This window comes from Mustela erminea, chromosome 2 (assembly GCF_009829155.1).
Source record: "Mustela erminea isolate mMusErm1 chromosome 2, mMusErm1.Pri, whole genome shotgun sequence".
NCBI classification, from domain to species: domain Eukaryota; kingdom Metazoa; phylum Chordata; class Mammalia; order Carnivora; family Mustelidae; genus Mustela; species Mustela erminea.
In genome coordinates, this window is record NC_045615.1 from 5,407,236 (window position 1) to 5,430,517 (window position 23,282).

The following is a 23,282-nucleotide window of genomic DNA, read 5'->3' on the forward strand; positions in this document are numbered from 1 at the left end:
GAATAATTACGAAAGTGGTAGCCCCTTGAAGGCAAAGCACGCGCCCCTTTCATTTCAGGGTCGGTGTCTAGCGTAGCACCTGGCGTAGAGGGGGTGTTCTGCAGAAGTCTGCTAGATGGTTGAAGATCAAATACGAGACCAAGGCAAGCCCGTTGTAGCAAGGCAAGCTAGTGTGAAGAGTAAGAGGGGTAGGGGGTCATCTCCATAAAGCCCCAGATAATATAGGCAGAGCTGCTCTCCTTCCATGAGGGAAGTACAGGAGGCGCCAACATTTCCTTGTCCTTTGCAGACTACAGAAGGATTTGGTTATTGCATGAGGTTTTTTGCTTTTGTTTTTAATAACAGCTTCATTGAGATCTATTTCAAATACCATGCAATTTACCCATTTAAAGTGTACAATTCAATGGTTATTTACAAAGTACGCCATTCACAGAGTTGGGCAATCATCATCACTTTCTACTTTCAGAACATTTTCATTATCCCAGAAAGGAACCCTGTACCCATTTGGTGGTCATTATCCCCCAGCCTGGAGCAACCACCAACCTAATTTCTGTCTCTATAGATTTGCCGAGTCTAGACATTTCATGTAAATGGGATCATATAATATGTGGTCCTTTGTGACTAGCTTCTTCTACTTACTGTAGTGTTTTCAGGGTTCATCATCCTTATAGCATGTTTCAGTACTTCCTATCTTTTTGCAGCTGAATAAAATCTGTTGTATGCTTATATCACATTTTATTTCTCCATTCATCAGTTGATGGATATTTGGATTGTTTACACTTTTAACCTATTCTGAGTAATGCTGCCATAAACATTGATGTGTAAGTTTCTGTGTAGACATATGTTTTCATTTCTCTTGGGTATGTTCCTAGAAATGGAATTGCTGGGTCATATAGTAGCTTTTATGGTTAACCTCTTGGGGAACTGCAGAACTACCGATTGCTTCAGTTTTGCCTCCAAAATAGGCCAAATGAGTGAGCTGCTGTCACTTATCACACATGTCTTTCTGTCCCCTTGCCCCCGAGCTTCATTTGTTACTAAAAAGAGGGGTAGGGAAAAAAAAAAAAAAAAAAAAAAAGAGGGGTAGGGAAATAGAATTGACTGAGAAGCTAGATGCTGCTCATCTTTTGTAGGCGCTTGAGAATTATTTTCCTTCAGAGACTTTTTCAGGGAACAAAAGTCCTCAAGGACTGAAGCAAGTGTCCTCTCCTTTCTCCATCTTTGGCCCTAGCCAGCCGGTGGTCATTGCCATGTTTTTGCTGCTCACTAGCTCGTTTGTTCGTTCGTTCATTCTTTTTTTTTTTTTTTTTCTTTCCATGTCCTTGCTTCTTTAACCAGACAAGGGATTTGGTCATGAGACAGGTGTTCTCCATCTAGAATGTTCTTTCCTACCCCAGATCCATGGGCATGACTGAAAAATCACTGCTATCTGGAGATTCCAGTTGTGGTCATTTATTCATTCAAAAACACTTGCTGAGCAAGTATTATGCTCTTAATATGTGCCAGGTACATTTATTGAGCCCAAGAGATGTTCTAGGCACTGAGGTCACCTGAGTGATGAAACAGCAAGGTTCCTGTTCTTATAAGGTTTTTATTCAAGTGAGGGCTAGACAAAAACAAGTGACCAAAGTAAGTAAACAGAACAATTCAGATGCTTAAAAGTGCCAGGAGGCAAAAAGTTGGTATTACCAGGCCCAGAAGAAGACATGAGTGATTGCACAGGGAGTGGAGGGATAAGGCAGAAGGACTACTTCAGCTCAGATGGTTTTGGCCCTGTCAAGGGTAACTGTCCTGGGCAGGACACTTAAACTTGTTTTGTGTCATGGTCATTGCTTCTAAAATTGGGTTACTTTTTGAACTGAAAGTGATTAAATGAAAGTGCTCTGAAAAATAAGGTTACAGCATTCCTTCTTTCATTAAGCTCACCTCTCCTGTGATTAACCAGATTCCAGTCATAAGTAATTTAATGCCCAGGGTCTGCTGTTCCACCAATGGGTACTGGTTTCTTGCGTTTGATTCCCATCCATTGGTTAACTCGCTTTCAGCTCCATAAACTACTCACAAGCTCAAGAGAGAGGGTGGATGGTATTAACAGTGATTTCTGGGGGTAAGCATAATACAGTTGGCCATAACAAAATGAGATAATGTCTCAAAGGCGTTCCAAGCTCTACAGAAGCAGGCACAGCATAAAGCTTTGTACAGTTTTAGTGTAATATGTAAGGACCCAAAGGATAGCACAAATGATTATGTTAGAACCAGATGAAACAGGTAATCTTGAAAAGTTGAAATAAAAAGAAGCATTTGTGTATATACAGGAGGTCCCTAGTATACTCATGTGATTTCTTCTATATAGAACGAGTCTGATTTTAAAATGCACCTTAATCAAGAAATCCATTCCCTGATAATAAAGGAAATTAATAAGGATTATGACTTGAGCTGTACTTATCTCGAATCTTTATAAAGCAGCACCCCCCCTTTATTTTTTTCCCGGTGAGCAAGTATAGTGGGCGGTCTTATGGCAGATAGGTAGAGTTACCTGGCCCTGGATTTTGTCCATGGTTGACAAAACTTTGTTTAACAGAAGCATGGAAAAGAAGAGAGTGCTTTTGAACTTGTTTCATGCGGAGGCTTAATCATCTCTCTGAGATGTGCTCATTGGACCTGTATTGGACCATCTGACACAGTAGGGTCTTACTGAACTCTTTCAGAATGTCTGAGTCAACAAGATAGGTTGTAACATCCTATGGTCCTGTAGAACAGCTACCCTACCCGGTAGCCTTGACATTCCTTGATCGTATTGCTTTTCTTTGCCTTCTCTCTTTGGTCAGCCGTACCCAGTGGTCACAGACGACAAAGAAATCAGAACTAATGTTTAAAAAATCATTTCTAAACAGCATGTATAAAGTTTTACTGGGTATAAGCTGAGATACGGCTTTTGATGTGTTTGTAACTTTCATTTACTTTTGTTACCCCATTAGTCAGGATTGTTGATAGTTTATTGTAATTCAGAATCCATAGTCTCACCATTTTCTAGTTATAAAAACAACTGCCTTTCGCAAACATCAATGGCAGCAAGCCCAACAGCTTGGATTTTATGATAAGGACTGCGTGCGAACATTCTGGCACCAGCCTGGAAAGCAAATGAGGCCGTGTGGCATTTTGTTGAGTGTGCCGGTCACTTCCCACATCTGTTTGACCTTTACCTTAAGTACTGCTTGTCAGCTCCCTGCTACTGGGGACATATGTTCCCGAGATGTGTTTTTCAAAAGAGGAGTGTGGCAGCAGGAGTGTGTTTACAGAAAAACTAATTAAAAAGTAGAGCCGGTAAGAAGTCTTCTCTCAGATTGAAGCTTACGGAAAGGAGAATGCCTTTTCTTATTCTTCCTTTTGAGATATGTTTGGATATGCTTCTAAAATTCCATCTTAAAATGTCTGTTCTTTGTATATGAGGCAGACATGGGATCTTCGAGGGTTGGGGTCAGAACCTTTTTTCTGATTGGTGCCTTTGTTCAGTTACTTTGCCATGAACTGGCACTTGGAGTTGGCCCATGTGAACGGCTGCCCACACATCTAAGGAGGCAAGCTCAGCCTGAGAGTAAAGACATTTTGGGGGATGCTCTGGAGGAATGTTCTCATGAGCTTTTGGTGTCCCATAAGTTTTGGTCTCCAAAGGATCCTGGGGGGATCAAGGGGCCAAGGAGGTGGCAAAGCTATGAGCTGGCTCCTTCTATCCCATGCATACGTAACCACTCGGGCTCCCTTCAGACCTCTGAATGTGGGGGCCATTCACATTATTTGGTGTAGAACTTTGATCAAAAATGCCTTAGGTGTCTTATCTCCAGTGGGAAACGTGGTGCAACAAACCATCATGGGGCTAGGTACGACCCAGTGAGGGACTAGTGTAAGGAGAAAGTCCTAGAGAGAAGTTCAAGATCGATTGCGGGCAAACAGGAATAGGGTTTTTCTCCTCTTGCTTATATCTGGAGAGAGAAGATTAATGTATGCCTCTACTTTGCTCGTCATAATGTGAGAGCAATTTATGATCTCAAAAAGCATATAAGGGGACTTGGGCATTTTATTCAGCCCGCGGAAGCAAATCATTCAATAGAAAGCATCGTAGAAAGCCTGAGCATGCTGCCTAAAAACCTAAATGTTGCCAGTGCGTCTTAGAAGTGCAGAGAACTTTGGTTCTTTCTCTGGCCTCACCTCCCTGTGTGACCAGCTACACAGAGCTATGGCGGAGACAAGAGGGAAGGATGCTTGTCATAGATGGATTATTCTTCACACTCTTACGTTCTCCGTGTCTGTGCCCAGCATTTGTCATCTGGGCAGTATTAAATTCGTGTGCACATAACTTTGACAACAGCTATATGAGCTTTTCAACGACGGCACTGAGCACTTCAGTCCATCTTCTCAATGGCCAGGAGTAATCGACACTAAATTCCTAACCTCCAACGCTTGCTTAGCACTCGCCAGCGCAGACAGAAGAGTCTGTCCCTGTACTTGGAACTGAAGGAATGGGAGGGGGTGGGTGTTTGAATTAGTTCTTCCTGCCATATTCATTGCCCACTGAATGTCAAGTCTTTGGATAACTTTTGAGTTCTTTTTTTTTTTTTTTTTTTTTTTTGCTGCATTCAGCCAAAAATCTGCTCAGGACCTGAGTTACTCAGCACTATTTTCTCAGTTATTCTAGCCATTGTCATATACTTTTTCTGTCCCCCAAGCTCTTTTGTTCTACTTTTACTTGGTATGGTTCCCTTAAAGTCATCTTGTCTATGGTTTTCTTGGGGGCAGGGAACTTACCTCGGAAGATAGAATATGTCTTATCAGGTGCTACGGGTCTGGAGTAAAGCTTCCCCTTCTTTGCCTGGTACCCCAGCCGCCTTGTGTACACTTTGGCTTTGTTCATCAGTAATTGAGAATAATTTTAGGGAGGTTTTTCTCCTTCTTCCAGGAAGCACAGACCCATTCCTCACAAAGCAGAGAAAAGAGAACTTCCGTCTGCCATCATTAGTCCAGGAACCAGATGATGGCCCTCGAAGTGGGAGAGAGTCCCTGGATTATGTCACTGGTTCCCTCAGTTCCAAATCTGTCTGGCGTTTTACTCTCCTCTGTGTGCCAGGCATTGAGCTGAGGGCTTTCATGTACCGAATCTTAGCTCTTACAATCATGGGAGAGTGGAGTTCCCAATGCTCTTTTAGTAAACATGAAAATCAGGTTCAGAAACCTGAAAACTTCGCCCAGCCGTTAAATGGTAGAGCTGTGATTCTCACCATGGTCCTTTGGAATCAAAGTAGAATCTGCTTTCCACATTGCAAGGCCTTTGAAGAAATGACGTTTCTCTATTTTGGACCTAACCTATAGTGTTCCAAAGAGGGTGAGGTTCCTTTGCTTTTGAAGTAGCTGTCAGACAAGCTTCCTACCACCCCGAATGTGTCTGTGTTGGGGTGAGCTCTTTCTGAACTTCCTTCCCCCCGACCCCTGGCTCATCCACACTGGCTGGCTACTCTGGCCGGGGGGTCTCCTTGCTGCTTTCTAAGCCCACTGTGTTCTTGTGCCCCCTGCACCCCCAGGGTCCATGTGCCTCATCTGCCCCCCTACTCCCGCCTGTTTTCAAGGGCTGGTGTTCTCTGAGCAGGTAGGCACATCTGTTCCAGGGGAGCAGAGCACCCTGGAGAGGAATATCCCCCGCCCGGATATATGGGCCCCCTCCCCTGAGCCCTCACACTCCAGATCAAAATTACTGAGGGGCTGGGCTACTGTGTGTCCGGTATCCACAGTGTGTCCAGCTCCCTTAGGTGTGACAGGCAGGTCAGAGAGGGAAAAGTGAGCAGAGAGGTCTCTGGCGGGGTCTCTGATAGCCACAACCTGAAGCAGTCTCCTTCCCCCATATGTTTGTGGCAGCGAGTGCCCAGCTGGTGTCCCCGATGGTGCCTTCCTGCCTGTGTTAGTCCAGAACGCATTGGCATTGAACCCAGCGATCTGTGGCTCCCACAGTCTCGGGAGGTCCCACATGATTCATGGCTGGCAGGATTACTCTTGCTGCGGATCCTTCGCTACTTGGCCTTGTGCTGTCGTTACCACCACTGGGTCCCCACCTCTGTTTCTGCCACTGTTGATGTTGTCACACCCCTGACAGCATCTCCTTGCCTCTGTCTGGGTTCTCAGAGTGGCACCCAGTGGTTCAGTACCAGGGTCCATAAGTACAGCTTTGCCCTTTCATTTTGAGGATGCATTCCACAGAGGAACACAAAGCAGGTTTCTAAGTGGCCCAGACTGACGGAGTCTGGGGCCAGCGCCATCCGTGTCACGCGCGCTCCAGGCTAAGGCATGTGTGCTTCCAGTGCCTCTGCATGGGCTGTTTCGTATCTTGCTAGGGCCTCCATTCTCCCTTCAGAAAGTAAGGCTGCCGTGTGCATGCCCTTTACCATCATGTCCTCCTCAGGAGGCTTAGACGGTCGCCAGAGAAAAGCAGCCTGCCCTGCAGTTCTAGAAATCCTGGGTAACTGGCTGTGCAGGTTTGTCTTCCCTCACCTGTGTCTCTGTTCCACCAGGGATCAGATTAGAAATTCTCTGGGATCAGGAGTTGGGGTTTAAACTCTCAAATTGCTGGAGGCTCCATAGAGCCTAGCATAGATCTTTATAAAAATGGGCCCTGAAATATTTCTCGCCTGATGAACTCATTCCTCACTCACAAACCTGCATCCCTCTCTTGTCCATCTTGCAAATTGGTGCTGATGATAAAACCAGTCTTAATGGTGAATTGCAGTGAAACTATACGCTGTGTCCTGGCATTTCAGCTCTCTGGAACTAGTTGGATAAGCTAGAGACATGTGTCACAGAGGAGGGCAGTTAGAGCCAATAGCAAGACGCCTGACTGCTGGCAGGATTACCTTGCTTTAAAAAAGATGAAGAAAAAAGCCACATCCAGTTAATACAGTGGGAGTTGGCACACCTGAGTGATGATGTTGATTAAACTAGAGGAAATTTTATTTCCCCCGTGTCACTGAGCTGCAGGGTGTCTGTGAAGCCAAGAGATGTTTCCTCCTTTCGCAGTGGCCATTTGGATGTGTCCTCTCTCTGTCCTGCCAACTGTACTGCCCCTACCCCCACCCTGGACCATGTCCTCCTGCCTCTCTCGGGAGGTGTTTGCTGCTTGAAAGGAGAGGTGTCCTGATGTTACCATCTCTGGTAGGCAACCAGGAGAGCTTCAGCATTTTTAGCTATGGAGTGATGAGGTAACAAGACGTGGGGGAAAAGTAGAATGTTTTTGTGGAAGGAAATTGAAGCCACAAACACCTTAATAACTTGAACAGTTGAAGAGATGGGAGTCCCACGGAGCGGGAGAGCCCAGAGCCAGACCCCTGCTTTTCAGATGAATCTTCTTCATAAGGAGTGATCCCTCCTCTTCTCTGGACATTCTGGCCTCTGGGCCGGTGCTCAGGTCCCACCCAGCTCTGCCCACTGGGCACAGGAGCCCAGAGGGAGAGAGGGGTCTCTGGGACCCTGCTGTCAGATCGTGCTTTGGAGGTGCGGGTTTTATCATACAGCCTTTGCACGATCTGTTCTGCCTGTAACCACCAGCTGGCTGGACGTTCTCTTTCACATTGATGAACTCATTTAAACTTTATGGCTTGCCTCCTGTATTCCAGGCCCCTTTCGTATTCCCTCAAGAAATAAAATGAAAGATGGAAACCTCATCTCTTTTGTTTCCACGTACTTGGCATGGGTGTTTCCTATTGGTTGGATTCCATGGCCAAGCTTCCTTCCGATGAGAGGCAAGGCCTTTGCACTGGGCAAATATTTCATTCACTGCATGGCTGTGGAGGCAGGTGGTGGAAGGCAAATTGTGATGAACTGGCGCTAGAGCCCTGTGTTTGCCTTCCCAGCGTCGATAGTAAGTCACTGGTTGACTTTGCACAACCTTTCCAAATCCCTGGCTGTGTTTCCTCTTTCTTAAGTAAGGGTGTTAGATTTGGGGGGGAGTCTGAGTTCCTTTGGAGCTCACACTTTGTGACATCCATCTTTGTATCATAAAGGCACAAAACTGAGCTCAGATGTTTAATTGGGAAGACTGGTTTGTGTCCCAAAAAGGTATGAAAGAACAGAATCATCTTTTACTATCTTTGCATCTTTTTCCTTTCTGCCTTTGAACTTACTTTCAGAAGCACTGATGAGGCTGGTGGGAACACAGGCTGGCACAGCCACTCTGGAAAACAGTCGGGAGGCTCCTCAAAAAGTTAAAAATAGAGCCACCTATGACCCAGCGATTACACTACTAGGTGTTTACCCCAAAGGTACAAATGTAGTGATCTGAAGGGGAACCTGCACCCCAGTGTTATAGCAGCAATGTCCACAATAGCCAAACTATGGAAAGAGCCCAGATGTCCATCAGCAGATGAATGGATGAAGAAGATGGGGCATATAATCATAATGGAATAATGGAATATTACTCAGCCATCAAAAAAGAAATCTTGCCATTTGCAGCAACATGGATGGAACTAGAGGGTATTAGACTCAGCGAAATAAGTTGATCAAAGACAATTATATGATTTCACTAGTATGTGAAATTTAAGAAACAACAGAGGAGCATAGGGGAAAGGAGGGAAAAATTAAACAAGATGAAACCAGAGAGGGAGAAAAACCATAAGACTCTTAGTCATAGGAAACAAACTGAGGGTTGCTGGAGGGGTGGGGGTGGAGGGATCGTGTAACTGGGTGACCAGGCACTCAGGAGGGCATGTATTGTAATGAGCACTGGGTGTTATATACAACTGATGAATCACTGACTGATATATTAATTAACTGAATTCAGATTAAAAAATTAAAAACACCAGCGAGCTGCCCAGTGCATTTGGACTGTGAGCATCCCGTAGTTGGAGGACAAGGTTCCAACACCTGAGCTGTTTGTCTGTCCTCCGAGGAGTTTGCACCCAGCTGTTTCTGCTCACCAGCTTCCCTGGTGGGCCCTGAGCCATCTTTTTGAGGGACATTCACTTGGGGATGGGAGGGTAGGCTTTGGCCATGGGAACCAGCCAGAGGAAACTGACAGGGTTACCTGACCCACAGGGGATGGGCCTTTGACCTTAGCCTAATTTACTATCAGACCAGTGACACTTACAGGAAAACAACAGGATCTAGCACCTGCTCTTCCTCTATGGCTCTTCTCGGCCCTTCGCCTCCCTCACCCCATGGTGCCCGTAGCCAGTGGCTCCCTCTCTGTTTCTTGCCTTTAACTCCTGGCAGGTCAACAGTATCACAATGTTGTGAATGTACTTAGTGCCACTGAACTGAACACTTAACAATGGTTAAAATAGGGGCGCCTGGGTGGCTGAGGGGGTTAAAGCCTCTGCCTTGGCCTCAGATCATGATCCCAGAGTCCTGGGATCAAGCCCCGGATCAGGCTCTCTGCTCAGCAGGGACCCTGCTTCCTCCTCTCTCTCTGCCTGCCTCTCTGCCTGCTTGTGATCTCTGTCTGTCAAATAAATAAATACAATCTTTAAAAAATAGTATATTTTATGTATATTTTTCAACACAGGAATGATTTATTGTTCTGGGGGTGGGACTGATTTCTTGTGGGACTGTGAAACGAGGAGAGCTTTTACGAAACTCTCTGTGACTTACACGTCTAAATAATGCTTTCATGGTTCAGAAACTCTTGAGTCCCCCTCAGTAATTGCCTTCGGAGTCTTTAGCACATTCATAATTCTCCCTTTGTGCGCCAGTGTCTTCAAGTCTGCCTCTTAGAAGCTCTTTGTATTCAATTATTTGTTTATGGCTCTGTTTCCTTCCTTCTTGAAGACAGGGTCTGGCCCGCTGGTGTGCGGTGAGTGTTTTTATCTATAATAAATGAATGACCACATTAGTGATGTAAATCCCTGGCTCCAGTAGCTCCTCCAAGACAGCCTCTAACCACACGCTCTGAAGGAGCCACCCCCACCCAACCCTCGCCCGCCGTCCTCTCCTTCCTTAATACCTTTTAGCCCCACTGGCAGTTACTCTGTTTATTTGCTGGGTGTTTACAGGTACGTGGTTTTTTTCTTCCCGCGATAAAGCAAGACTTGGAAGGATGGAGGCACTGCACGTCTTGCTCGCTTGGCATCTCTCTGTTGAATGAGTCAATGAATCTCCAAACTGTGATTGATCTTTTGGAAATAGCCAAACTCCTTCAGATTAGCTTTGGCACATAAAGTGAGGCAGGAGGAGGGATAATGTCTTAAGGAGGCAGAGTAAAAAGTAAAAATGAAGGAGAAATGGTCCTGTGATTTTTCACACACGGCTCACGCTGGTTTCAGAGGCAGTTTCAGGCAAAAATATTTAGTAATATTTGAGCGATGTCATGATCATGGAATTCTGTATCACCTTGAAGGGCTTACTTTGTAATGTTTATATGATCGTGTGAAATTTCATTTGGCTTTTCAGAGTTGTGGAAAAATACTCTCATCTTAGGTATTCAGTTCACTGAATTTTAACAAATGAATGCCCCCCATGTGCCTAATACTCCAGTCGAGATACAGAACATTTCCCTTGCCCCAAGAAGCTCCCCACTGCATTCTTCCACACAGTTCTCACCCCAAAAAGCAACTACTGCTCCAAGGAAGGTCACCATGCATTGGTTTTCCTGCTCTTCAACTTTATATAAATGAAATTATGCATGTCTGTTGTGTTTGGATTGTTTCATTCACGTGATGTTTTTTAGGCTCATCAGTGATGTTGCTTATGACTGTAGTTCATTCCTTTTCATCACTGAGTAATACCCTAGTATGTGAATATACCACCATTTGTTGATACTCCTGTTGATGGACATTTTGATGGGTTCCCGTTTTTGGCTATTAATAAGAAAGCTTCAATACACAATCTTGTTTTTTGTTTTTTTTTTAAAGATTTTATTTATTTATTTATTTGAGAGAGAGAGAGAGAGTGAGAGAGAGCATGAGCAAGGAGAAGGTCAGAGAGAGAAGCAGACTCCCCGTGGAGCTGGGAGCCCGATGCGGGACTCAATCCCGGGACTCCTGGATCATGATCTGAGCCGAAGGCAATCGTCCAACCAACTGAGCCACCCAGGCATCCCTCGATACACAATCTTGTAACGTATTTTTACGGATGTATGTTTTTACTGATCTCCCCCCCCCATTATTTATTTATTTATTAGAGAGAGACAGAGATAGCAACAGAGTTCAACAGCAAGTGAGGGAGAAGCAGGGTCCCCACTGAGCAGAGAGCCCTATGATGCGGGCTCAAGCCGTGGGTTCTGGGATTATGACTTGAGCTGAAGGCAGATGCTTAACGACTGAGCCACCCAGTTGCCCCGGATCTTTGTTTTTTATTTTTTTATTAGAGCAAGAGAGAAAAACCGAGCATAGTGGAGGATCAGAGAGAGGGGGAGAAGCAAACTTCCTGCTGAGCAGAGAGCCTGATATGGGGCTCAGTCCCAGGATCCTGGGATCATGACTTGAGCCAAAGGCAGATGCTTAACCAACTGGTCCACCGAGGTGCCCAGTTTTTATAGATCTTGGGTGCATACTTAGAAATGGGGTATTGCTAGGTCATAGGTCATATATATATTCTTGTGGTGGTTTTGTTTTGCTTTTTAATTTAAATTTTGCTAGTTAACATATGGTGCATGTACATTTGATCTTATGTGAAACTACCAGCAATGTGAGAGAATTCTAAATGCCCGTGTCCGTACCACCTCTTGGCAGAGTCCGTCTTTTTACCTTTAGCCATTCAAGTGGTTGTAGAGTATATCTCATCCAGAAACAAATATTACTTACATTGAGATGAATTCACCCTATTTAGCATACAGATTTTGACTAATGCACGCAATCATGAAATGCCACCACAAGGTAGAGAATGATTTTGTCAAAAGCCCCAGATTCTCCCCTGTCCCCTGTGTCAACCTCACACCAACCTCAGCCTTGATCTGTTTTCTTTCCCTATAATTTTGGCTTTTCTGGTCCTGGCTTACCAGGATTTATTAGCTATATTTTTTGCCTTAATTTTCAGAGTTATCATTATATGCATATCATTGCATATAACCTTAAAGGTCAAGTCATTTCTATCAAGTTGATAATGATAAATAGCAGTCTCTTCCCACCTCCTCTTGGTTTCTGATTCTACTTTGAACTCTTTCAGCCCTTGGTTGTGGTACATGCTTTTTCATTTCTAGGGCACCTGGGTGACTCAGTTGGTTAAGCAACTGCTTTCGGCTCAGGTCATGATCCTGGAGTCCCAGGATCAAGTCCCACATCGGGCCCTCTGCTCAGCAGGGAGTCAGCTTCTCCCTCTGCCCCTCGCCCCTCTCATGCACTCTCTCTCCAATAAATAAAATCTTTAAAAAAAAAAAAATCGTGCTTCTATTACTTGATATTTCCGTTTTCATTTATTACCTGCTTCTTAGGAAAGGTAAGGATTTAGTGCTCTTATAATTCTGACCAGCCACAGATATACCTGGCTGTATCTGGTAGAGACCTCCCACTATAAATACATCATTATTTTTTAGAAGTTATTATTTAGATTACTGAGTCTATGTAGTAGAAGCAGCAGATGCTGTGGAACGTACCTTCATTCTATTTTCTGTCTTGAATAATGTTTTTCTAGAGGTGTTAATTCTTCTTTTCTTCATTCTCTGTGGACTGACTTCTTTTTCATGTCCAGATTTTCTGATAGAAGTGTTTACCTCCTTCTCATATGTTCAGACAAAGGAGGTAATTTCGCAGCTCCACTTGCTTTCTTGGATTTCTTCTTCGTGCAGTCCTCTGCCCTCCTGTTCCATCTGGGACTGGTCGCTCTCCGGACACTTGCATAGCTGCTTTTCTGAGCTCTCTCCATCATCATCTGTCTCAGGGTCAAAAACAATAAAAACCAGTAGGTATCAGCAGAGCCAAGGACAATGTGCACGTGTGTATAAGTACGGGTTAACACATGATTCATTTTGACCAGTCTGCCTGTTTAAGGAGTCATGTGTGCACATGGGGACCTTCCAGTCCAGTCCAGCATCTTTCCCTTTCTTAAAACTCTGTCCTGTGGGGCGCCTGGGTGGCTCAGTGGGTTAAGCTGCTGCCTTCGGCTCAGGTCATGGTCTCAGGGTCCTGGGATCGAGTCCCGCATCGGGCTCTGTGCTCGGTGGAGAGCCTGCGTCCCTCTCTCTCTCTCTCTGCCTGCTTCTCTGCCTACTTGTGATCTCTCTCTGTCAAATAAATAAATAAAATCTTTAAAAGAAAAAAAAAAAAAAAACTCTGTCCTGTGACAGTAAGAAACCTGGCTTCCAGGATAATAATATTTACTTATTTCATCAGGTCCTCAGCATGTAACCAGTCTCTGTCTTCATGACCACACCTCCTCCCACATGGACACCCTCCTCAGCCTGTTCTCTCTCTGACAGCTCCGGTCATCCCACCATCCCCCACCCCCAGTTGTGGATGCCCTTCTCATCACCCTTTTCCTGTGGACCTCCCCATCTCCCATGGATGCCCATCTTGTTCTGCCTGGCTCTGACACACCATGCCAGTCTGGCTCCCTGTGTGGATGCCCTCCCCACCACCTTTGCAAATGCCTTAGTTGCCGTGTCCCACCTAACGGATCAGGGCTCAGTTGTTCAGGAAGGGGAGGAGATGGGCCAAGACACAGCTCTGGATTCTGTCTCCCATCCCCCAATTCTGTCTTCCATCCCCCAGTGCTTTCCTTTTTTCAGTCTTCCTATCCTGGAAGAGTTATTTCTGGCCATCCATTTGCTTAAACCCGAGGTCTGAATGCCCTTGAATATTTGCATTTGGGGTGGGGGTGGGAGGGCTGGATCTCAGGGTCCTGAGATCTTGACCTGAGCTGAAAACAGATGCTTAACCAATGGATTGGGCCACCCAGGCGCCCCAGTGATTGGATATTTGTGTTTATTCCAAAATGTTCATCACAATAAGGCTAGTTAACATACATTAGCTTACACAGTTACAAAATTCTTTTTCCTTGTAATGAGCAGTTTTAAGAATTACTCTCTTAGCAACTTTCAAATATATGCAACAGTATTATTATCTGTGGTTGCCATGGTGTACATGACATCCTCGTGACGTCATTATTTTATAACTAGAAGTTTGTACCTTTTGACTCCCTTTCCCCCATTTTGCCCTCACCTCCACCCCCTGCCTCTGGCAACCACCAATCTGTTCTGTGAATCTGTGGTCTTAAAACTCACTCCTTGAGACTGACGTTTCACCTAAATCCAGGCAAGACTGGCCCTCTGCACTCACCATCCATCCCCCACTTATCTCTTTATTTCAGTAATGTACTAATTTTAAAAAGCAGCCGAGATTCCCCCCAGCTCACACTACTTACTGATTGTAGTTGCTTGTTTGATACAGAGCCTTCGCTGTCTCTTTGTATCGTGATGCATTTGGAAGCCTTAAAAGCATACCATATTTAACTATAATGATCCTGTTTTAAATATTGGGATCAGTTGGAACACCGTGTTCTTTCTCAAATCCCTTGCAGTTATTAGCAATCGAATTTATGGGGTCCCAAGAGTATATGACTGAAACTCCAGAGATAGATACTCTTCTGCTAGTACCTAATGCCAAGCAAGATGAACGTTTTAGAGATTCAGTGTGGTAATTTTATGCCTTTAGATATGGGTTTTACACAAACCACAATTCTAGAGGAGACTTAGGAGGTAAAGAAAAAAAAATTTTTTTTTTCAAAAATGACAGGTTTCGGAAACATAATTCTGTGATGAATGGCTGCGCAAAAATACTGTTTATGCAAGTACAGAGACATTTTTCTCTGACAGTGGAGCAAAGTCCAAACTGTTACATCTTGGTTTTGTAGGACACAGGGAGTTGGAAACTGCTTGGAAAAGACCATTGTTTCTCAGCTTGCCTGCCCCTCCTCCACCCCAGGAGGAGCCTGAAGCCAGTCATTCCTGTAAAGGCACTTCCTGGGGCAGCTGAACTTGCCAGCCATGTCTGGCTTGGTATTCTTCTTACACCTGACTCTCTCCTGCACTTTGGCATCTGAAATTGGGAGTAATGTTTCCTGTTCAAATACCTTTTTCTCAACCGTGGGCCTTGATAAAAACTTGCAATGATTTTACAGCATAGTATCCTATTCTTTCCTGATATTTAAAAAAAGAAAAAGGAAATAGCAAAATTCTTTAAATTTTGAATACTGACAGTTTAAAAACTTGTGAAAGTATTCTTTTTTTTTTTTAAGATTTTATTTATTTATTTGAGAGAGATTTATTGAGAGAGATCGCAGGCAGGCAGACAGGCAGGCAGAGAGAGGAGGAAGCAGGCTTCCTGCTGAGCTCAATCCCAGGACTCCTAGTTCATGACCTGAGCTGAAGGCATCAGCTTAACCCGCTGAGCCACCCAGGCGACCCTGTGAAAGTATTCTTAAATTTCTGTTCAGGGTACATTCAACTTTCTTCTTGTAACATATCCAGAATAGGTTATGTGTCTCTTTTCTGGATGATTTCATGTAGAACAAATTACAAGACGGTTCTAGAACCTTATTGGCAGATGCCTTAAGTTTCTAGTAGGTGATCAATAAATGCTTAATATAAGTTATCTGTTTATGGATTGATTAAATTGTATACTCCCTTTACCAGATAAAGGGTGGAAAAGCATCCATAGGTGTATGTGTATTTATTGAAATTTTTATAAAGAAATTGAAGGCTTTAAAAAAAAAAAAAAGAAATTGAAGGCTTTTTTTTTTTTTAAAGATTTTATTCATTTATTCATGAGAGATAGAAAGGGAGGCAGAGGTAGAAGCAGGCCCCCTGCTTGAGCAGGGAGCCTGATGTGGAACTCAATCCCAGGACCCCGGGACCATGACCTGGGCCAAAGGCAGTTGCTCAACCGTCTGAGCCACCCAGGTGCCTGTGGAAGTTGAAGGCTTTTTTAAAAGCCTCATCAAGCCAACAAAATTTTTTTTATTGTCAGGGATGTGAATAGCATTGCCAAGAATTGTTCTAAATATTCTTTTTTTTTTTTTTTTTAAGATTTTATTTATTTATTTATTCATCAGAGAGAGAGAGAGAGAGAGAGAGCGCACACAAGCAGGCAGAATGGCAGGCAGAGGCAGAGAGAGAAGCAGGCTCCCTGCTGAACAAGGAGCCCGATGTGGGACTCGATCCCCAGACCCTGGGATCATGACCTGAGCCAAAGGCAGCAGATTAACTGACTGAGCCACCCAGGCAGCCCTAAATATTCTTTTATTATTTGTTTATTTCAACTCTTTTAGGTGCAAATATTTATGTAAGATTTGCCATTCCAGTTTAAAATTCTTCCAGAAGAGTGGTTCCTTACTTGAGAATTTAGATAAGAGAGAGACTATAAATTATTTTAAAGTATTTATTTTCATAGTATAGGGTGATTTGTAGAATGTATATATATATGGATGAAAGACCTTCATTCATGCAAAAACGTTTACTGAATATCTAAGGTATTAAAATATTAAGAGAGTGAGCTGCCTTCTGTCTAGTTTGTTGGTTGGTTTGTTCTGTCCTTTCTCCAGAGGAGCAGAGATGAAACGTGGTTCTATGTGAATTTTAAATCCTTTACCTATGAGGAGAATTAAGCCCCAAAATAGATCTAGATTTCAATTGTGTACTCAACCAAAATATACGTATTCTAATTAGTCTGCTAATTGCCTCTTGGATTCCATCCCAGCATTCCAGTAGAGTAAGAGGATGCATTTTGCTCCTATCTTTATATTATCTCAGATAACATAAAAGATTGTGTTTTCTTATTCCCCCGCAGGTTGGTACAGAGGATATACCCTCCAGAATAAATCTAAAAAGGTATGGTTTCTCATTTACTTTTTGAATTTGAATCTGCCTGCTAGCTTTGTGTTATGCTACCTGGGCCCATTTTCTGCTCGTTGCTGCCTCTAGACCTAGTTTGTGTTCTGTGGGATGGCTGTTGTTTAGATCTGACAACAAATTCTCTGACCTCAATGTGTGTAAAATCGCACAAGTCCCGTGGACCCCTTTTCCCACCAGCCAACTTAAGGGGGAAGGCCAGAGTTGAATTCACTCCCCAGGTAGGGCCCTCGAAGCACTTGCAGGCTTGCCACTCCCTGCCCCTGGAGCTCAGCAGGGCTGTAACGCGAAAGGGTGTTCTTGTTGGCTCTCCTTCAGGGGAACCCATGCTGCTGCTTGGTTCTTCTTTTTTTTTTTTTTTAAAGATTTTTTTTTATTTATTTATTTGACAGAGAGAAATTACAAGTACACTGAGAGGCAGGCAGAGAGAGAGAGAAGGAAGCAGGCTCCCTGCTGAGCAGAGAGCCCGATGCGGAACTCGATCCCAGGACCCTGAGATCATGACCTGAGCCGAAGGCAGCGGCTTAACCCACTGAGCCACCCAGGCGCCCCTGCTGCTTGGTTCTTTAGCTCCCCAGTGCCAACATCCCAGAACTAAAGCATCTCCCCATTTCTACTTGAGTCCATCCTTTGTTATAAAATGATAAGCCAAAGTAGTAGTTTTGAAACTGAACCTCACAGCCAGTCCCAGTAATACATCATGAAATCACCATCAGGGGTTATTAATCACCATCTTCCGAAAAGTAGAAAAGAAAGTAGAAAATGGAATGCCGTGAAAAATACTGTCCATGAAACTTTTGTGTGAGGTAGGTATTTTTTAATGTATTTTAAATTACATTTTATGCATAGTTAAGGACTCGGTTGCCATGAAAATGTATCTTGTCATGAGCAGAGAGTTTGAAAACTAACTAACCCTAGCAGGTTCCTCTACCCCATGCCAAAACTACTCATCATCAAGTTAAAGAAAATCTGTTAGTTACGTTAATACCCCCTCAGTTAATTTTAGGTCAGGTCAGGCCTTTTCCTTTGACGCTGCATTCTGGGGCAGCAAGGCCTGTCAGCACTTTGTTTTGAAAGAGAAATGGGGTTGATAGGACCATCACTTTTCACAGTTGGTTCACATGCAGAATAGCTAATTAGGAGAGGGGTAAGAGAAACATATTAGAATTTATCAAGAAGTGAGAGAAACACACACACACACACACACACACACACACCCAAAACCCACAGTTCTTGTTTTTCAAGCATGGCATGAGATACAAGTAATCTGAGCACACAACTCTTGAAAGAGCTCAGGGCCCAGAGAAGCCCCTTTCTACAAGCTTGAAGTCATTAGAAATCAGCATTGTTTGGATCAAGTTTTCTATATATTTGGATCTGGAGTCACTATTTTGCACATTTACATGTCCACACATGCAGTTTGTTAACATTGACAATTTGAAAATCTACCAAAATAAAGGAGTGTTTGCTTGTCACGTGAGTATCAACTCCCACAGTTTGGTCTTTTATCCCTCCCCAAATCCTAATGCTGAATTTTTCTACCCACGGTTCAATTCCTACATTTTCCCACCTGTTTTCATTTCCAACTTAACTACTTTGATTTAATCTCTTGGTAACTTCAATTTCTCCAGACCTTCATATAGTGACCGAGGACAAGGACATCCTGGCATGAATAAGAACGTAGTGAGATAAAAGCCTTTCTTTATTTTAGGATCCTTGTCTGTGGTTTATAGATACTCCTGGTTAGCCCTATCTTTGTTTATTTACTCATAATTATAGAAATGATAAGTTATTTCGAAGCATGATTGGAGCTAACCATTTAGAAGTTCTGAATTTTTTTTTAATATTTTATTTATTTATTTGACAGACAGAGATCACAAGTAGGCAGAGAGGCAGGCAGATAGAGGGAGGTGGAAGCAGGCTCCCCGCTGAGCAGAGAGCCCCACGAGGGGCTCCATCCCAGGACCCTGGGATCATGACCTGAGCTGAAGGCAGAGGCTCAACCCACTGAGCCACCCAGGTGCCCCAGAAGTTCTGAATTTATTAAAGAGCAAGAAGACTTATTCCATTTCCCAGTCTGCTAAAAAAAAAAAAAAAAAAAAAGTCAACTTAAAAAAATGAACAAAACCCCATTCTCAGGTAAGATCACATGAACTTAAAGAACAAACACAATTCTTTGATTTTTAACTGGTGATTGTGAATCATGTTGAAACAAGGTCCCTGGCCACACTTTTCCATTTCAGAGAGCTACGGTATGTAAGGATTCTTTTTGCACATAGACCTCGGTTTCTAAGGCATCCTGTGATGTCCTAATAGATCAGAATCTATCTAGCTCACACCCTTATTGTTGGCTTTGAAAGGGAAATAGCATGCTCCCTGAGTTTGTTTTAGTTTTGTTCGTTTGTTTTCATTTCACTTCTTTAAAACCCTTACTTAAACTTGAAATCTCACCCTTAAGAATTATTTCAGGAAGAACTTCTTTTAGTTCTTGATAATTCAACTTTGTAATTCAATGAAATGATAGTACTAACAAGGATGTTGCTTTTACTTGTTGATTTTTAAGTTGAAATATCTTCCTGGTGGAGAGTAGCAGGAAGCATCAAGGGAATTTAGATTCAGTCATCATGAATTATGTTCAGCTTTGACACCCTTTCATTAAGAGATCGAGCCTGTTTGAAATCCTCTCCTAATGCTGTTTTTTCCTGCATTTGCCGGTCTTTGGGGGAGGAGCTATTTGAAAGGCCTGTTATTTTAATGGAAATTTTTGGTGTCAGTTATCAGCAGACCTAGCCATTTAGAGTGGTGATAAAACGCACTAGTGGTTTTACGAATTGGAGAAGCCCAGAGCTTTGCAGAAACTGATTATTGATTCTGGCAGGATTGTGGAAGTGTGGATAACGGCAATATCTAGAAAGTGGTTAGATTTTTTTTTTTCCTCAAGTGAGTAGGTTGCATTGAGAAAGGAGAATCAAAATTGAGATAAGCTATAAATTAGTAATCTATCCCCCAGGTTTTTCCTGCCTTTCTGTGTGTCAGATGGAAAGAAGGAAAGAAAACTTCTCCAAGGCTCAGATTTACTAGAGCAGTTAAATGGATGTAAGTGGACATATGTTGTCATGGAGGGATAGGGCCTGCAAGTAACAGGGAGGTACTGGAACAAAATAAATACTCTCTTAAGATGAAAGTCCTCATGTCTGTACATCCAGTATAAATTATCTGCTTGGGTATTACAACATAAGACCTTTATATTTCAAATGCTTCTATCTTGGATTTCTCCCAATTATTGAGAGACTAGTAATCAGATTACAAAGGCACAAAAATTTTAATTCGTCCTTTACCTTCTTGATGAGAAAAGTTTTCTGCAAGGATATTCCCTGGGATAAGCAGTGTTACCTCTTATTTTTTTTTTTTTTTTAAGATTTTATTTATTTATTTGACAGAGAGAAATTACAAGTATACTGAGAGGCAGGCAGAGAGAGAGAGAGAAGGAAGCAGGCTCCCTGCTGAGCAGAGAGCCCAATGCGGGACTCGATCCCAGGACCCTGAGATCATGACCTGAGCCGAAGGCAGCGGCTTAACCCACTGAGCCACCCAGGCGCCCCTCTTATTTTAACCTCCAAGTGTGGCTTCTAATTAGAGCTACTGCTTTAAGTGGCTCATTATTTACCAAGTGTCCACTCCCCATTCCTTCCCAAGCCCATCCCTGGCCATGCCCATTCTCCTTTCTGTCTCTATGGATTTAACCACTCTAGATCTCTCCTACAAGTGGAATCATAACAGTATTTGTCCTTTTGTGTCTGGATTACTTCACTTAGCATCATATCCTCAAGGTGAGTTCTGGACGATCAAGTCTGGTTCTCTACCAAGATGGCAGTCAACAAGACATTTACCTCCAGATGGACAGAAGAAACACCCAAAGTTCCTTAGACACCCTAAGCACAGTTCTGGAGCTTCAGAACATCAGAAATTAGGCCCCACAGGAATTATACCTACATTTGAATTTTTGTTTAACTGTTTGATCAGTTTTCCAAAATCACTTTGAATCCTGCCCCTGTAATGAAAAAGGTCAGTGTCATCTTGTCTCTCTGTGTGTTCTGGGTCTTATCAGTAACAGATCAGCATAGTACTTTCTGACTTACACACCGCATGCATACCCCTTTCTGAAAGTGAAGAGGGGAAGGTAATGTACTTTTTTAGGGGGGGGGGGTGGTGGTTCTTTCTGCCTGGCTGGAAAGGACAGTCATTTTGCTTTCAACTCAGGCAGTGACAAGATCTACCCTGTCATCACCAAGGTTGGGAGCAGCTCAGTCTCAGATTTTCTTTCTGTTTCCTGTTTTATTGGCAAAGGGCTAAGATGGAGAAAGAAGAGTTTTAGATAAATAGAGCACATGAAGCCGGACACAAGACTGACGCCAGTAGAAGTGAACTAGTTTTCTGTCTCTGGACGGATTAAGGATCACTGCGTACACACACATCTTTGACTCAGCCCCCATGTAGGAAGATCTTCCTTTCCCACCTTTGTGGTCAGTCCCCCAACAGAGAATGCGCACAGGGTCGCACTGACCTCCGCAGGTGCAGGGCTAGGAGCAGTCAAACCAGTGGTACCCGGTAAATAGGCTCTTCTCCTCCCTCTGCTGGTCTGGCCTGCAGAGTGCCCTAAAACAAAGAACAGCAGTGTCTTTTCCTCATGGCGTTGCCTCCATTTATCCATGAGCATATCACACAGGTAAACAGCAGAAGCCATTGGCATCAGGAAAACTCAGATCCATGACTTGCTTTCTGTGATCTGATCTTCACTTCTTCAGTGTCTACTGACCAGTTTCCAGGCTTTCTCTTAGGCCCGTATGGGCCTTAGTTTCCCCACAAGCAACATCGCAACAGTGATGTAGATTGGCCACTTAAGAACATAGACTGGGAAGCAATTTGAGACTGGGAAGTGCTAAAAATAACCAGATAACTAGTACTAATTGATTTGGGGCGCATTTGGCTCAAGTGAAAGCGGTGAGAAGGGATTGTTTCGGAAAATCACTATAATTTCATGGGCCACTAAGTACACAGCCCTTCGGGTCACTAATTATGAGAAACCCTTTCAGGGCAGCAGTTCATGGCATTAGGATCTGGATGGTTCTAGTTGCTGGCTGTCAAGCCCCTTAGGATTACTGCAGCCCCGAGTTGGTCAGGACATGTTCGCCCCCTTCCGAAGCACTTCTTCCGTGCTCTGTGAACCCCGATCTTAATTTCTGTCTTTCTAGCCATGCTTTCAGGGAGGCGCAGTCAGTGTGGTCGGGCCCTCGAGCCTGACCGCACACTCTGGTGATGGCCCAAGTATCCTGTCTGCTCACTCGTTCCTGGTGCCATGTGTGCTCCTTACCCTGAGGTTTTTACGGCCATATAACCGACATTCTTCTCTCTGTAGGGGATCTTCCCTGAAACGTACATCCATTTGAAGGAGGCAACTGTGGAAGACCGAGGGTAAGTTCCCGTCCCGGGAATACCCCTAAAAGTGGTGGACGTGTGAAATGATCATTAAAGAGTTTCTCGTGTGCGTTCCTTCTCTCATCTCGTCAGTGCTCTGCTCACAAGGAGAGAGTGAATACGAGCTTTATTCCCGAGATGATTCCTTCTTTCATAATGGGTCCTCTCTGGCATCCTTCCCCAGGATAGTAAAGCCAGGCAGTGAACGAACGGAGGCCCCCTGCCTCCCTCCTGCCCTGTGCTCACTGAGTGTGCACACACACAAACTTTGGGCACCCTTTTGCTGCTAGGATTTCCAAGGGCCCCCAGTTTGGCAACCATGGGAGAGAGGGGAGCAAGCTGCCTCCGGCAGTGATCAGCTCTGGAGCTTAGACAAGTCCATTATCCTTATTGCCCCTTGGGCTTTTTGCCCATACAAACTGGAGGACATAAATCTGGCCATGCGCTGGTCGAGAGCTTAATGTGGAATGATGAAATGATGTGTGTGAACGTGCTCTGCAGATGAAATCCACTATGTATTGGATATTCTAATTTCTCATCCACCTTACCGGCTGTCCCCGACAGTGACTGCCTCTGTGGAGCCTGAGGAGGAGTAAGACACTCAGCCTGAGGTGGGAGAGAGAGGCCGCTAGGTTGGTGAGCCCCAGAGACAGAGGAGGGAAGGAGAGCCCAGAGCAGGACTGGAATGCCAGGGTTGCTAGAGAGGGGAATGGATCAGAGTCACGCAGACTCAAAGCGGCAAAAGAACATTTTCAGCTGTAAGTTCTACACCTGCATTTTCTAGATGAGGGGTGGAGACAGGCCCAGATTCCCCCAGCTCTTCAGTGGCAGAACCAAGACCGGAAACCAGGTGTCCTGGCTACCTGGAGAAGCTTCTTTCCAGCGGGCCATTTCCCAGGCAGCCTCCGCCGTCACTAGCGGCAGCCATGTTGGCAGAAGGGCATGTAGGGAGGCATATGCCCACTAACTAGGGTTGTCAGAGAAGAAGGCAGGG

The 23,282-nt window shown here is 44.1% G+C and overlaps 1 protein-coding gene across 4 annotated transcripts in view; it reads left to right on the plus strand.

Moving 5' to 3' along the window:
* Window positions 1-23,282, plus strand: part of DOCK5 (dedicator of cytokinesis 5) — a 211,331-nt gene that overhangs the window by 64,040 nt on the left and 124,009 nt on the right. For all 4 annotated transcript variants that reach the window (XM_032332197.1, XM_032332193.1, XM_032332194.1 and 1 more), the window contains exons 3-4: window positions 16,752-16,792; window positions 22,230-22,285. In XM_032332197.1, coding sequence (XP_032188088.1) covers window positions 16,752-16,792; window positions 22,230-22,285 — 97 coding nt within the window. The remainder of the gene's footprint in view (window positions 1-16,751; window positions 16,793-22,229; window positions 22,286-23,282) is intronic.